Source organism: Plasmodium vivax, chromosome 12 (genome assembly GCF_000002415.2).
Source record: "Plasmodium vivax chromosome 12, whole genome shotgun sequence".
In the NCBI taxonomy this organism is placed as follows: domain Eukaryota; phylum Apicomplexa; class Aconoidasida; order Haemosporida; family Plasmodiidae; genus Plasmodium; species Plasmodium vivax.
In genome coordinates, this window is record NC_009917.1 from 2,603,113 (window position 1) to 2,617,152 (window position 14,040).

The 14,040-nt window shown below is 40.3% G+C and overlaps 4 protein-coding genes across 4 annotated transcripts; 2 read left to right on the plus strand and 2 right to left on the minus strand.

Moving 5' to 3' along the window:
* Positions 1 to 14: 14 nt before the first annotated feature.
* PVX_118325 (U6 snRNA-associated Sm-like protein LSm5, putative) lies at positions 15 to 1,322 on the minus strand. The gene is made up of 3 exons (XM_001615908.1): positions 1,026 to 1,322; positions 748 to 827; positions 15 to 574 (listed from the first exon to the last, which is right to left on the minus strand). The coding sequence occupies exons 1-3, from the start codon at positions 1,084 to 1,086 to the stop codon at positions 410 to 412; spliced, it is 306 nt and encodes a 101-aa protein (XP_001615958.1). The 5' UTR covers positions 1,087 to 1,322; the 3' UTR covers positions 15 to 409.
* Positions 1,323 to 1,602: 280 nt separating this feature from the next.
* Positions 1,603 to 3,935, minus strand: PVX_118330 (hypothetical protein, conserved; the record flags this gene model as incomplete). The annotated part of the gene is made up of 2 exons (XM_001615909.1): positions 1,603 to 3,320; positions 3,557 to 3,935. 2 exons carry the CDS (start codon positions 3,933 to 3,935, stop codon positions 1,909 to 1,911), a joined length of 1,791 nt encoding a protein of 596 aa, XP_001615959.1. The 3' UTR covers positions 1,603 to 1,908.
* Positions 3,936 to 5,270: 1,335 nt separating this feature from the next.
* Positions 5,271 to 8,319, plus strand: PVX_118335 (hypothetical protein, conserved). The gene has a single exon (XM_001615910.1). The coding sequence runs from the start codon at positions 5,914 to 5,916 to the stop codon at positions 7,696 to 7,698; it is 1,785 nt and encodes a 594-aa protein (XP_001615960.1). The 5' UTR covers positions 5,271 to 5,913; the 3' UTR covers positions 7,699 to 8,319.
* Positions 8,320 to 9,473: 1,154 nt separating this feature from the next.
* On the plus strand, positions 9,474 to 13,520 carry PVX_118340 (serine/threonine protein kinase, putative; the record flags this gene model as incomplete). Its single annotated transcript, XM_001615911.1, has 1 exon — positions 9,474 to 13,520. The coding sequence occupies exon 1, from the start codon at positions 9,591 to 9,593 to the stop codon at positions 13,518 to 13,520; it is 3,930 nt and encodes a 1,309-aa protein (XP_001615961.1). The 5' UTR covers positions 9,474 to 9,590.
* Positions 13,521 to 14,040: the final 520 nt, after the last annotated feature.

Below are 14,040 nucleotides of genomic sequence, written 5' to 3' on the forward strand. Positions count from 1 at the left end.
GAAGAGAAAGAGGAAGAGATGCACCTAAAAGGGGGGGCTATTCGTACCAGTTACGTCAACACATTGCGGACCCTCCTTCCACCCCCTTTTTGCCACACGCATAAAATGCATTTTCCCCCAAATGATCTTTTTTTTTTGTATACGATATATTTTAAAAAATGTGGTATCACTGCGGGGGAACAATGCGCCACCAGTTCGAATGTTCTCATTCACAGGTGTGCACATTTATACATACACGCTCGCGGGTGTCACCTATCGCGCGGGCAGGTATTTGCAAAAACGTGAAAAGCGACTCTTCACTTTGAGAAAGACACAAATTTGAAAAGAAGAAAAAAAGAAAAAAGGAAAAAGGAAAAAGGAGCGTATTATCCCACTTGACATGCGCAAAAAAAAATAAAATAAAATACCATCATGCGATGTTTTCCTCCAGCTTTTCTTCATAATCGTAGTAATTAACCGGGACACCTCCTGGGACCATTATTGTTATGTTCAAACCGTTCAGCAGCAACTTTTTTATTTTATTCACCTTTTTAACGTTGTTCACGTAAGTGTATTCCGTGACATCTTCTAGTACCTGCGCGGGGGGGCAAAGCGGTTATTAATTGTGACAGCGGGGGGTTCGCTAAATGGACAGAGGTGATGTTGCACGGTGGGCTTTGCTTAGCTTTGCACTGCTTAGCTTTGCCCTGCTTTGCTTTGCTATGCTTTGCTTTCCTTTCCTTTTTTTTTTTTTTTTTTCCAAATTACCATATTCACGTATTCATCAAATCCGACGAGCTTTCCAACTATTTCTTTGTCACCCTTCAGCATCACCCATATTTTGCTGCCTAAAAAGGGTTGTTTGGAAGGGGGGCATTTTAGGCGCGCAAATCGGAAGCAGTTCTCGAAGAACTGCCTTCCCCTCCTAGTGGCGCGCAAGCATTTCTTCCACACAACGCGCATACAGGTGCATGTGCTTATCTAACTGCGCACACGCTGATGCAGATTTGAACTAGAAGATGCATAGCGCTTCGTTCTGAGCGAACCTATGCACTTATCCATGAGGGCAAGAGGCAAAAACGTTTCTGACCCACTGACTGTCGCCATTCTTGTTAAACTGCGTAAAAGGGAAGAAAATGAACGGGCTGTTCCTCTTAAATATGTACATAGAACTATAAATGGAGCATACGAACAGCCGTTACGTGGTACTGTTATGTTGGCTCCTTTCTGCTTCGCTTCAGTAGCGGTTCAAATATGAAAACTTCTATACATAGCACTGGCAACGATATAGCGGTAACATCACATGTTCGTTCTTTTCTACTTATTTTTTGCGATTTTTTTATATTTAAAAAAAAAAAAAAAAAAAACTGTTGTGGAAATTTTTGCAAGTCGGTTTATGCGCCAAAAAAGAAAAAATTTTGCACAATTTTTGAAGCGGAACAGAGCGTTTCACTTAAAACAAAAATATTAAAAGGTGAGCGGCGCCAAATGGAAAAACAGCCGCGAAGAGCCCTGTTCAGTGGTGGGCATAGCCCATAAATATATGCAAATGTATGCATATAAATCAAGTTGCCCTATTAGATGTGATATCATCAGGGGAAGCGAACGGGGAAGCCATATGGGGGGGAGAATAGCGCTAAGAAGGCTACATAGCTTTAAAATGCACAAATGTATGTGTATACGTGGAGTTACACGTAGCGGTCGCGCGGGGGAGTCTACTTGATGCCCCGCTTCGACTGGGCAAACGAAAAAAGAAGAGCCTTCAAAAGGGCCCCCAAAGGAGTGCCAGGGCAAACTTTCGCAAAAAAAGAGTATGTAAAAATAATGATAAATAGGTGCAATCGGCAACCAACATGCGCATGTGAATGAACAAATGGGGAGTTAACAGATACGTGAGGGACATACACCAGGAACTCGCAACAGAAACTGCTAAGAGCTATCCGAGTTCATGATTTCCCTGGCGAACTGCTTAACCGAGCGAGGCAATTTTTGGAAATTGTCCTCTTGTTTTTCTATGAGAATCCTTATGAAGTACCTTGCATATATTAAATTTAAGGTGCCCATATTTTTTTTTTTCCGCCTCAGAACTTCAAGAGATTTGTGATAAACGTCGTAATTGGTGCAGTTCAGTTGGAGGCAGCAAAAGGGGACCTGCGTCAACACATGCAGTGAGCAGCGCTCTATATTTTCCAAATATTTTTGTATTAACAAATCGGTGACATCTTTTTCTAATTCGATGGGAACATGGCAAAGATTGTGAACCTTACTTGGGGGCAGCTCCTCCGTTCTTTGCTCCGGGTGGGCACTTTGCACAGGTGTGTTATTCAATACCGCATGATTATCCTTCCCCAGCTGGGGGGATTCACAATTTACTTCTACTTCTGGATTGCCACCTCTTTGTGCGCCTTCCTTTTCGTCCGCTGATTCTGCGCTCTCATTCGTCACTGCTTTGTTACGCTTCTGAAATTCTTGATGCTTGTTGGGCAAATCACATGTGTCGTTTTTAACCACCTGGGGATCGAGCAGTTTGTCTAAAAATGACACCTCACTGGGTAGATTCCTTCGCCGTAGTGCATCTAACACTTGGGCGACTGACATCATGTCCATCGAGGGGATTATTTTCTTAACCTTCTGGAGAGAAACAAAATAAAAAGTATCATCTTTAACTTTTAACTTAGATAAAGACCACATGATGTTGCTGAATTCCCGTTGCGGAATTGTGTCAACAATTTCGATCACTTTATCCTTCAGTCGGTTTAAAAAAAATTTATTTTTATGGTTAAATTTGGCCATGTAGTGAACTGCATTTGTGATGTTTACGTAGGACAGCTGATTAACAAAATGGTCATTGTTCATGTATTTAATTATATATTTGAGAATGTTAATATTTATGTTGCACTTTGCAAATGCGTTCAGCAGCAGGGTTAGGTGGTGTGGTTCTACATCCCTTTCCTTTAAATTTTTATAAAACTTTTTTGTAAAAAATTTAAAAATTTCGTAATTGTTAACATTTAATCGGCTAATCATGTTTAGTATTAAGATGGAATTTACCACGCTCAAATTGTTGTGAATGTGTTCATCATTTTTTATTTTATTCAGTATGGACGCGATTATTTCGTTGTAATTAGAGGTGCATGCTGGAGAGTTCTTCACCTTTGGGCTGTGCGAATTTTCGTTCACTCCCCAATTTGCAAGGTTCGCTATAATATCCTCCTGCAACATGGTTAACGAACTTAAAATAATTGTCAAATCTAGGGTATTGTACTCATCTAGGTTTTTCTTAAAATGGTCTATAATTGGCTCAATGCTTCTGTGCTCTCTTAGACCGGCTTTCACCAAATCTGCGGCGTGGGTGGAAAGCGGGTTTGGGCAATTTCGTTAGTTTGTCAAGATGGGGGTGAGTAAGCCGCATTGGCTTAGGGAGCGGCAAACTATTACATAAAAAAAAAGAGGAAGCACACACGATTGCACATATGCCTATACGGATATATTTGTATGTGCACATTTGTGATGCTCTCCGTCCTGTGCCATTGCGCTCTCCTGTTTAATGGCCGCGCCTTTCACCAAAGGGACTTACTATGAAATACGTTCACGGCTATGCTAGCGGGCATCGCGTTCAGCCTCTTAATTAGGTAACCAAGGGTCGACACATTAAACTGGTTGTCATACACTTGAGAGGCAGTGTACAACCTCAGTATTCTATTAATTTGGTCAAAGGAGTATCGGTGTATATTGTTTTTAAAAACGTCGTAACTGCTTTTTAGGATTTTCCTGTCGTTGCCATTGTTTCCATTGTACTTTTCTATTATTTTCAAAATTTCTTCATTTTCAAATTTGTCTATATTTTTTATAATTAGTGATTTTAAGTTTTCCTTAAATGGGATGGGCAACTTCGCGGCATCGTCACAAGTTATTTTGCTCACATCGGCAATGGCGGCTTTCAGGAGTTTCCTCATTTTGCGTAGTTGCTGTGCTTTTCTTTTTCGCTCCTTTTTACACCTTTTATGGGCACTTTAGCAGTTCCTTTTTCAATTTTCAACTTCGTGCCCTTCGCAAAAAAGTTGGAATATTTTTAATTTTTTTTTTTTTTTTTACTTTTAAACGTTTTACATTTCAGTTTGGCATACGTACATGTGTGTCGTAGGGGAGATGATACGATATATGCATTTTCAGTTGCAGGTCACAATTGGCAACTATTTATCCATTATTTTGCTTCTTTTTTAGGGGAGTTTCCATTTAAGTGTGCGAGGAGGCAAATGTAGAAGAAGTGTTCGTGGCATTGGAAGAATGCGAATTTAAGCCTTATACTTTTTTTTTTTTTTATATCTACGACAACGCAGTTGTGGCATTTTTGGATCCCCACCATTTGGGGATAAATCATCGATGAAAAAAAGGAAAAGAAAAAATTATATTTTCCTTACTGCCTATTTTTTAAAAGCAAAAACCATTTTTATTTTATTTTGCGTCACATTTATTGTTGTTTTTTTTTTTTTTTTTCTTCACATTAGATGGTTTAAAAAAATGTATCCCATTTTGAAGGATTAACTTTCAAGGGACAAAATGGAACAAACGAAACGTTATTTCAATTTTAGCCAACCAAAAAATTGATTAAAAGGACATTTTTCCGTTTTCCCTATACATATATGTTTAACCGTTCATAAAACTATCTGCTTTTTTAAGCCGATCTTGTTAGCCCAGGGGAATGAAAAGTTGAATTTTCTCGCATATAGCAACAAGTAGTACGAAGTGAAGTAGAACTTGTTCACCTGCATTCTTTCCGCATTATTTTGAACTTTTTTAAGCTGTAAGATAGATATATCTTTCCCCATTTTTGCTCTCCGTGCAGTTGGAGCGTTCACGGATAATCCCAACTTGGGGTTACAGCAAACTGTTGGATTTTTTTTTTTGGCCAAATTGGGCATTTTGCGAAAGCAAATGAATATACTCTTTTGTCATGCTTACGTAGACGCATTTGTACATGTAAAAACGTTTAGCAGTACGAGCGCATACGAATTGCATATACATGTACATGAAAAATTGTACGCTTTCTTCACGTTTTGCGAAAATTCTATTTTTTGACAGCCCTTTTTAACTTTACATTTTACCAAAAGGGAAAAAATAGCGAAAGAAAATACGTGCTGAAAAGGAGTATACATTTATGTACACATTTTTGTGGCCCCCTCCAAGCGGCGTACATATTTCCCACTCGCAGAAAAAAAAAAAAAAAAAAAATGTACATAAAAACGCACGTGAAATGAAATAAAAGAAAAAAAAGTGTATAACAAATAAGCATATTTAAAACGCAGTAAAATGGGCAATCCAAATTTTTACGCATTTTTCACCTTCAGCCATTTCCCATTTGGCGCATACAAATTGTACATTTTTTGATAGTAATTATATGCCTTTTTATCAAAATGTAAAGTATCCAAGTTGCACACCTGAATGTTTGAAGAGTGTATGCGTATGTGAATGTGGCATATTCCGCGCATCCGCCCGTATATTTCTTATTGGCACATCCGTATGCATATTTATAATTCGCACATCCGTATGTATGTTTTTTAATTCACCCATTTGTGCAAACTTCCGTGTTATTATTTTTGCCGGAGGTAACTTTATGCGTTCCCCACAAGGCACGCATGAACGGCTAAATTAACAAAGCGCATCGCGCGGGGGAACTTGAAGTTCATTTTATTTTATATGTATAGCTGCACTTTAGCCACTCCTTCTACTCCCCCTATGTGTGCGCAATTTAATTTTTAAAAAAGGAGAAAAAATTTACCCCTAGTTATAATAATTAAACAAAGTAACGCCAAAAAAGTGTACCTCAAAACTGAACGAATGAAGCATCTTCTTTTTGAGAAACACCCCATATGCGAGCTTTTCCTGCGAAGATTAACCCCCCCTTGATGTGCCCACGTACTTAGAAAGGTAAAAATGTTTAACGTGTTTTCGGCAGCCTTTTTAGACAATAACTCCAACAATTTTAACAACGGTAATAAGCCCATTAACAGCAATATAAATAAAGGTAACAACTTAGCGAGGTCTATTTCGACCAACGTAAATAACGAAAATGATAGAAGCAAAAATTTGCCATTAAAAGATAGACTGGCCACAGTGAGAAATGCCCAAAACATTTTGAACAAAAAGAATTTAAATAAGCCGGATGAAACGAACAACAGCGGAAACAGTAAGGGGGGTGAAAATGCCAGTGGCAGCGCAGTCAACAACGGCGGAAATGCGAACCATGGGGAGAAAAGCGCCGCCAGCAGTAGCAACGCCCATTTAAGCGAAAATGCAGCAAATGCAGCGAATGCGGCGAATGACGGGAGTAAAGCAGCCCCGTCCGCTGTGGAGAACCATTTAAGCAAATTTAAAAACTATTCCAGTGTCGTAAATGAAAAACAAAATGAAGAAGTGGAGAAAAAATTAAAAAAAAGAAAACGAAGGAGGAAACATGTCATATTAATGGAAAGAATGAAGCAGAAAGAGAAGGACAAAAAAAGACTCAAAGAAATGGGCAGTCACGAAAACAATGATGAAGATGACGAAGAAGAAGGAGAGGAAGACGAACATGAAGAGCGAACCACGCAGAAAGTGGCAGGAAGACGTGGCAGGCCATCTAAGCGCTCGCAAAATAAATTGCAGCAAAAAGTACATCAAGAGGAGGAAGACGAAGAGGGGGAAGATAACGACGAGGGGGATGAAGATGACGAGAAAGAGGGAAAACATAACCGTAGAAGTAAAGGCGCGGATGCGAAATATTCCAAAAAGTTTTCCAACTCAGGAGACAGCAGAGGAGGAAAAACTTACATGGATAACACCCCCACGTTCCGGAGAAATACCAATGATAATAACGAAGGGGGAATGAAACCGAAAAGGAAGAGGCGGAAGAAAAAAGAAATGGAGGAATACCGAGCGCGTTTATTAAAAGAGAAAATGCAGCAACAAAATTCGTTGAGCAGCGTCTTAACCAAGACCAACAGTTTTAACAATCATAACAACGCCAATAATAGTAACGCTAATAATAGCAGCCACAATAATAGTAACAATAATAGTAATAATAATGAAAACAACGCACAAGGAGAAGTTAAGGTGAAGAGGAGAAGGGGAAGACCCAAATTGAGCGAAGTTGCAGCCATGAACAATGCCAATGATAAGTCGAAACAAAATGACATAAGAAAATATTATAGCAAAAATAGCGACCATCAAAGTATGAACAGGGGTGATGGCGGCGCAGAAAATGAAGAAGAAAATAAAAATGTTCTTAAATTAATTAATACCTCTATACAGGAAAATAATTCATTCATGAAAAAATCACCAACCGAAATTATAGAGCTTGAAAAGATTTACAAAAATAATATTAAAAAAGGCGTTACCTGTATCCCTTTAAATTACCAAAGCAGAGGAGGAGGAATGGCACTTATATTAATAGGCACACAAACGACCTATGGCCCAGTAAAAAATACCTACGGATTTATGACCTTTCTCATTTTAGATTGTGATTCAAATAATTTTTTCATCGACACAGGCATGAAAAGTAACGCTATAGAATGCGAAAAGCACATGCAGTTGTTAATTAGCCCCGGTGATATGTACATGTTTAAAAACCAGAGTCAGGAGGTGGAGGTGCGGCTCTTGCTAATTGTGTGCAACAGAATGAACGAGCCGTTTGACGCGAAGCTGCATATAAAGGACCCAGAAATTAACGTCCACAAGTAGGTGCAGGAAAAACGCTGCCACGGATAGCGGTTATGTGCCGCGCATGGATGGATGTAGGGGGCATGAGTGCACCCATGCGTGCTTGCAAAACCCCGACGGCGCTTAAAAGGGAGCGCGGCCTGCGAACAAGGGGGAAACGGTGCTAGCATTTAAAACGTGCACTTGTGATCCACACGGGGATTGGCACAAGTGCGGAAAAACACGTATGTGGAAAAATGCACACGTCGGTGGTTGCGGAGGAAGGGTTTCAGGATATCCCCGAGCGGCCCAACTTGGGGTGGCATCTGCAAGGGGCAAAAAATGGCTAGCCTGCAAATGCCGCGTTGTTTTGAACCCCTCGGTGTAAAATCGAATGTTTGTTGATGGTACGTGTATACATATGCGTACACACATGTGTATATTTTTTCTCATCATTTTTTTGTTGCCCCATTTGAACAGCATTTCGCGCCGCAAGTAACTACCCATTCGTATATCTACCCATTTGCCCCCCCATTTGCCCACTCCTTTACGCGTTTATTTTTGCGCAGCATGTAAGAGTAATGAGTAAGCGTAATGAGCAATCATTCCTCACCCCCAACATTGTAACAAAGCCTTCGTTATGGTATTCATTTTTTTAAGTTGCTAAAAAAGATATGTAGCACATGCCCCGCAAAAGAGTTAGTGAAACTTTTTTGATTCACCCTGTTTTTTGTTTTATGCCCTACGTGTTTAGTACAACACGCCATTATGATCTTTAAGCCTTCCCCCTTATCAGTGCCTTTTTTTTTTAACCACAGTGGAGGAAGTATTTTATGCAAACCTCATGTGCAAATGTGCGTACGGTGTGCATATGTGAATTATATACGTACGTGTAAATGTGCTTGTAACGCGTATGTTTTTTTTTTTTTTTTTAAGTGAAAAATTTAACAATTCAGAAAAATATGTTCCTTCATTAATATGAAAATGTATACTAATTATGACACGTGGTGCACAGTCTTTACACTCTGTGCAGTCACTTTTTACAAATTTTTTGCAATTAGGTGTGCACAAGTGTGTACCTTTTTTTTTTTTTTTTTTTCCTTTCCCTTCCCGATAATTATGATACTCGTATGTATTTTTTCCTGTCCTATGCGCCCAAGTTGTACGTCTTTAAAGAAAAATTTCCTATAAAAATAAGGTGAAACAATGTAGGTAAGCCATGCTTGTAAGTTTAAGCAGTTGGACAGTAAGTGCATACGTTTAAAGAATTACACATGGAAGGTGTAGCTTGTGGGTATTAATTTTTTTTTTTTTTTATATTGAGAATAATTAACGCGTGAAAATTTCTACTTAACTTGAGCGACGCTTTAAATAGGAACAACCTTGAAGCGCGAGGGGAGCGGTGCAAGGCAAAGCTAAGTGACGTAGAGTGCGTCACAAGCGTAATTCTCGGCAAGCGATTGACGGTGAGAGTTTCGCGACAGTGACAATTGCAAAATTGATTGTAAGAAAAAGATTTGCACAAAGGAAGCTGCACAATAGAGTAAAAAAAGGACATTTTTCACATTTTTGAAATGTTACGAAGGGGGAGAGGAAGCTAGAAAAAAAAAAAAAAAACTTCTAAAAATGTGTACATGACAATTTTTCGCACTAAATGAAACTAAAGTACGCGCCTTTCACCCCGCTCGGCGTGGCTCACCCGTTACAAAGTACGTTCTACACAGTTGGTTGGATTGGCCTCAAATGATTTGCTTTTTTTTGTTCCTTTTTCTGCTCTTTTTTGTGTTATTTCTTCTGCCCCTTTTCTGCCCATTTTTCTGCTCTTTCTGCATATTCACCAGAAAGGCACAATTCATTTACAAATCCATTTACACAATCTCATCTGCGCTTAGTGTTTCTCCTTCTCCATGCAAGGCAATTTAAAATAATAAAAAATGCTGAACAAGGAGGATTACCTAATTTCCCTTTTTGACGTAGTTGAAGGGTTCAACAATTACTGTACATTGTACAAGAAGAAACATTGTAGCACTTTTATTTTTTCTAGCAAGGTGCTCACGCAAAATGAGAGAAGTAAGGACACACAAGATTTTAAAAAAGCCTTTAGCGGCTTTGTAAGCAGAATAAAATTTTTACATTTGCACATTGTGGAGAAGGGCAGCCCGTATGAGGATGTCCAGAGTGCATGTGTGGGACGGGGTGACAGCAAAAGTGAGGAACCTCGGGGGGAACTGCGTCGCAGGGAGAAAAATGATCGTTGCGGGGAGGAAGCCAAAAATGGAACCGCTCAAAATGGAACCGCTCAAAGTGGATTCGCACAAAATGGACCCCCACAAAATGGATCCCCACAAAATGACACACACTCGAGCGGCGAAGTGAAGCAGCAATATGGGGGTGAAAACAAAGTGGACGAAAGGGCAGAAGCGGGGAAGGATCAAAACACGGAGAAGACAAACGAGGAAGATCATAAAAAAAATTCAGGCCAAACAAACTGCTTCGACTTCCACGATGTAGAAAGGGAAGGTAGAAATGAAAGCTACTCGTGTGGGGTCCATTTGTCACAGTCCGATTGCAGCTACACGGATGATTCACCAAGCAGCACAGACTTGAGCGACGAAAACGGGGACCTAATTCTTAGCCAAAGAAATGAGACGCTAATCAGATACGTCGTGGGCTTAGACTATGCGCTAAATGTGAGGAGAGTGTCCAAGGAAATGTTAATAGAAGAAATAAAGGAGTTTTTTAAAGTTCATAATAGCAACGTTAGGCTAAGCGAGTACTCCTCCTTTTTAAGTGACGAAACTATGGGTATGTTGAAGAGGAGGGCCAAAAATGATGCGGGCGGTGGCCATGGTGATTATTTAAATGTGCAGAGAAACCACACACCTAAGCATAAAAATGTAACCGTCTTTTTCTCCATCCCCGGGAACTATTTCTTTATAAAAAATTACGATGACCAGAGCAGGGACGCCCTTTCCACCTCCAACCACACGAACTATGAGAGAAGCTTAAATGGCATTACCCTATACACACTGTCGAATAATTCCTCAAGCATAAACGGAAACAACTGCAATTTGTATAAGGACCATGTGCTAAGTAGAAATGACTCTTACAACAAGTTCAGCTCACCAACATTTGGAATGGAAGTCGAGCGGCAAATGTCTCCCAACTTTGGTATCATGGAGGAGGAAAACAAAAGCGCACACAGTGGGGGTCACGAATTTGAGAGCAGTTCCTATCAACCGAATGGAGAAATGGATCATGCCTGTTTGACACCCAATTTGAAGAGTAGTCCGATGAACCAAAACGATATAAAATTGAACAAATTCGAAAGATGCATTCCAGAAAAGGAGAATCATGTGAGCGATTCTTCCCCTAATAGCAGTGGCGGTTACAAAAATCGTGACGGAAATGGCAAAAGTGCTCCCCATCAATCGGAGAAGCACCACACGTATGAAATTGACAGCGTGGAGAAGAAAAAAAACAACCTACATAGCAACACGAGCGATTTTTATCAAAGCATAAGTGACTTTTACAAAAGCAAGGAAAATGGTAATAACTCCTGTGAGGAAGGGAGCAACACCTGCATGAAGAATAGCTCCCTCTTTTTGAATAGCAATGAAACGAGTGTACAGACGAATGGTAAAAGCTACCAAGAAAATGAAAAGAACATAATTAACCTGTTCTTTGACGACGAGCTGTCAAGTGCCATAACTATAAATAATGAATCCTCCTTTGGTAAAGCAGTGGAGAGCTGCAGTAGAAATCTCCTCCATGATAAGGACCCTGCAGATGTGGATGGGGGCAAATCTCAGCAGAGTGATAAGGATGTGCCAAGTGAGGAGAACCACCACGCTGGTGTGGAGCAAGCGGTAAAGTACGAACGAGATGAGCGCAAGTGGCTTGATGAGTACTGCGAGGGAGATTACAATATGTTTAGGTCAAAACAGATCAAGAAAAAAAAAGAGCTAACGCTTGGGGGGTCAAATGGGATACCTATAGGAGAAAAAACGGAAAAGGGATCCCCACAAGAGGAACAAAAGAACGTTAAAACGGACCGAGTTACCATTTGCCATGAAGGCAGCCACGTTGGAAGTAGCCACTACAGTGACCCTACCAGGGTTGACCAAAATTGCTGTGACCACACGTATAACGCGATTAACCTAAGGATCATATACGAAAGTAACAAGGGCGAACTGAATTCCAAGGGGGAAATCCATTTTTTCCCAGGGCAGCTAATTTTGAATAAATATAAAGTGGTAAAAATTTTGTCCAAAACAAAGTTCAGCACCACGCTTAAGTGTTTAAATGTGCTATACAGGAAAAGGAAAGACAGGGGTGATGCTCACCGTGTAGATAATTGCATGCAGGGTTATCCTAGGGAGTGTTCATTGGCACATGCAAGCGATTCCTCACTGTTCAACGCTTCTCCCATTTTAGGAGATTCTAAAGGGGAAAGAATCCCACGTGAGAAACCCCAGGAGGGAGTAGAAAAATGCATCTCCAAGAGGGAACCCCCTTTTGGAGCCCAATCTGCGAGGGATAAAAACTACAAGTACGTCTGCTTAAAGGTGATGAAAAATGGAAAGAGCTTCCTAGACCAGGGACTGTTCGAGCTGATCGTTCTAAACATGCTATCGAATGAAAGTGGCGACTCCCAAAAAAATGGAAACGGAAATAAGCACACAAATAAGAACATTATACAACTGTATGATTACTTCTACTTTAAAGAACATCTAATCATAGCGACGGAGTACATGCAGAGCGACTTGTACAATTATTTTATTAAAAAGGGTAAGATAGGGACTCTAGGGCAGCTACAAATCTTGGCCAAGAGCCTGCTGGAAGGCTTGGCCTTTATCCATTCCAAAAATTTAATACACTGCGATTTGAAGCCTGAAAATATTATGATAAACATGAAGAGGGGGAAGAAGAAACTGAAAGGAGTAGACAAAGGGGGGCGCATAGAAAAGGGTTCCGACTCAGGTTTGGCAACGTTGGGTAGTGCACACAGGAGCAATTCATCCGCGCGGAACGATGTGTGTGTCGCGAAGGAGAACTTCTGCTTCGCAGCTAGGTTGGAGGAAAAACCGGGTAGTAGTACTAGCAGTAGTAGCAGCGGCGGTAGTAGTAGTACCCGCAAGACTCCCGCTAAGGGACACATCTTTAGCAGCGAAAAGTTTGAAAAAATAAAAATAATAGATTTCAACAGCTCTATATACGAAAGCGACAAGCTAGAAATGTACGTTCAAACGAGATCGTACAGATCTCCAGAAGTTTTACTGCAACAAAATTACGACAAAAAAATTGATATATGGAGCTTGGGCTGCATATTATTTGAATTTCTAACGAAGAAAATTCTGTTTGATCATCAAAATATATATCGATTTATATACTCCATAGCGTCCTACATCGGGCCCTTTCCATTTTATATGATAAAGGGTTGCCGCATACCACACCTTTTCACAAAGCACGGATTAATAATTTCGAAAAAAATAAGTGTTGACAGAGGTTGCGGTAACAGCGTTAAGGAAGAACCACTTGATGAGGTGGATGACGAACCGGTCATGTTTAACTCGAAGGACTTCTTCCACTTAAATAAAAAGAAAAGCCACACAAATGATTTATTAAAAGGTACGCATGCAAATCAGGGTTCGCACTGCGCGTCCATACGACGTAAAGAAATTTATTATGATGTTTGCTACCCAAGTGACAATCTGCTGAAGCGTAATTTTCAAATTGAAGACACTTTATTTTTGGATTTCCTCTTGTCACTACTGCAAATCGATCCGTGCAAACGGCCCAACGCGGATGAGGCGTTGAAGCATCCGTGGCTGAAGCGGAACATTTACCATGACGGGTTATGACGCGGCTGCGGCGCGGCAGTGGATAGCCACTATGGAGGGGGGCCGCTCACATAAATAACGCCACGACACCGCAACAATGCGGCACCACAAACGTATTACACAGTCGCGCGCGCGGTAGTGGGGGAGTAACAGCCAAATTTGGTACACACCTCGATAGGAATTTCCATCACAAAAAAAATAAAAAGTTGAAAAATCATAGCACAGATGGGCTGGCACATCACAACTAGGGGTAGCGCAGCATGGAAGCACATCACAGTGCAACATGACAGCACTTCACATACAACACGCAGTGGCTGCACAAATGGGGGCAAAGAAAACTGGGCAACGAAACATAACAAAGTTAAAAGTAAACGCAAGGGAAAATAACCTGTGTGGAATCGATTTTCCAAGCAGTGGAAAAGCCAGACAAACATTTTTGCGTAAATTTTTTTTTTTTTTTTTTTCGTAGTTTTAGCTAAACAGTGATAGTGATGCTTGATTTTTTTCTGTAGTTTTTTCCAACCAATCGGATGAGCAACTT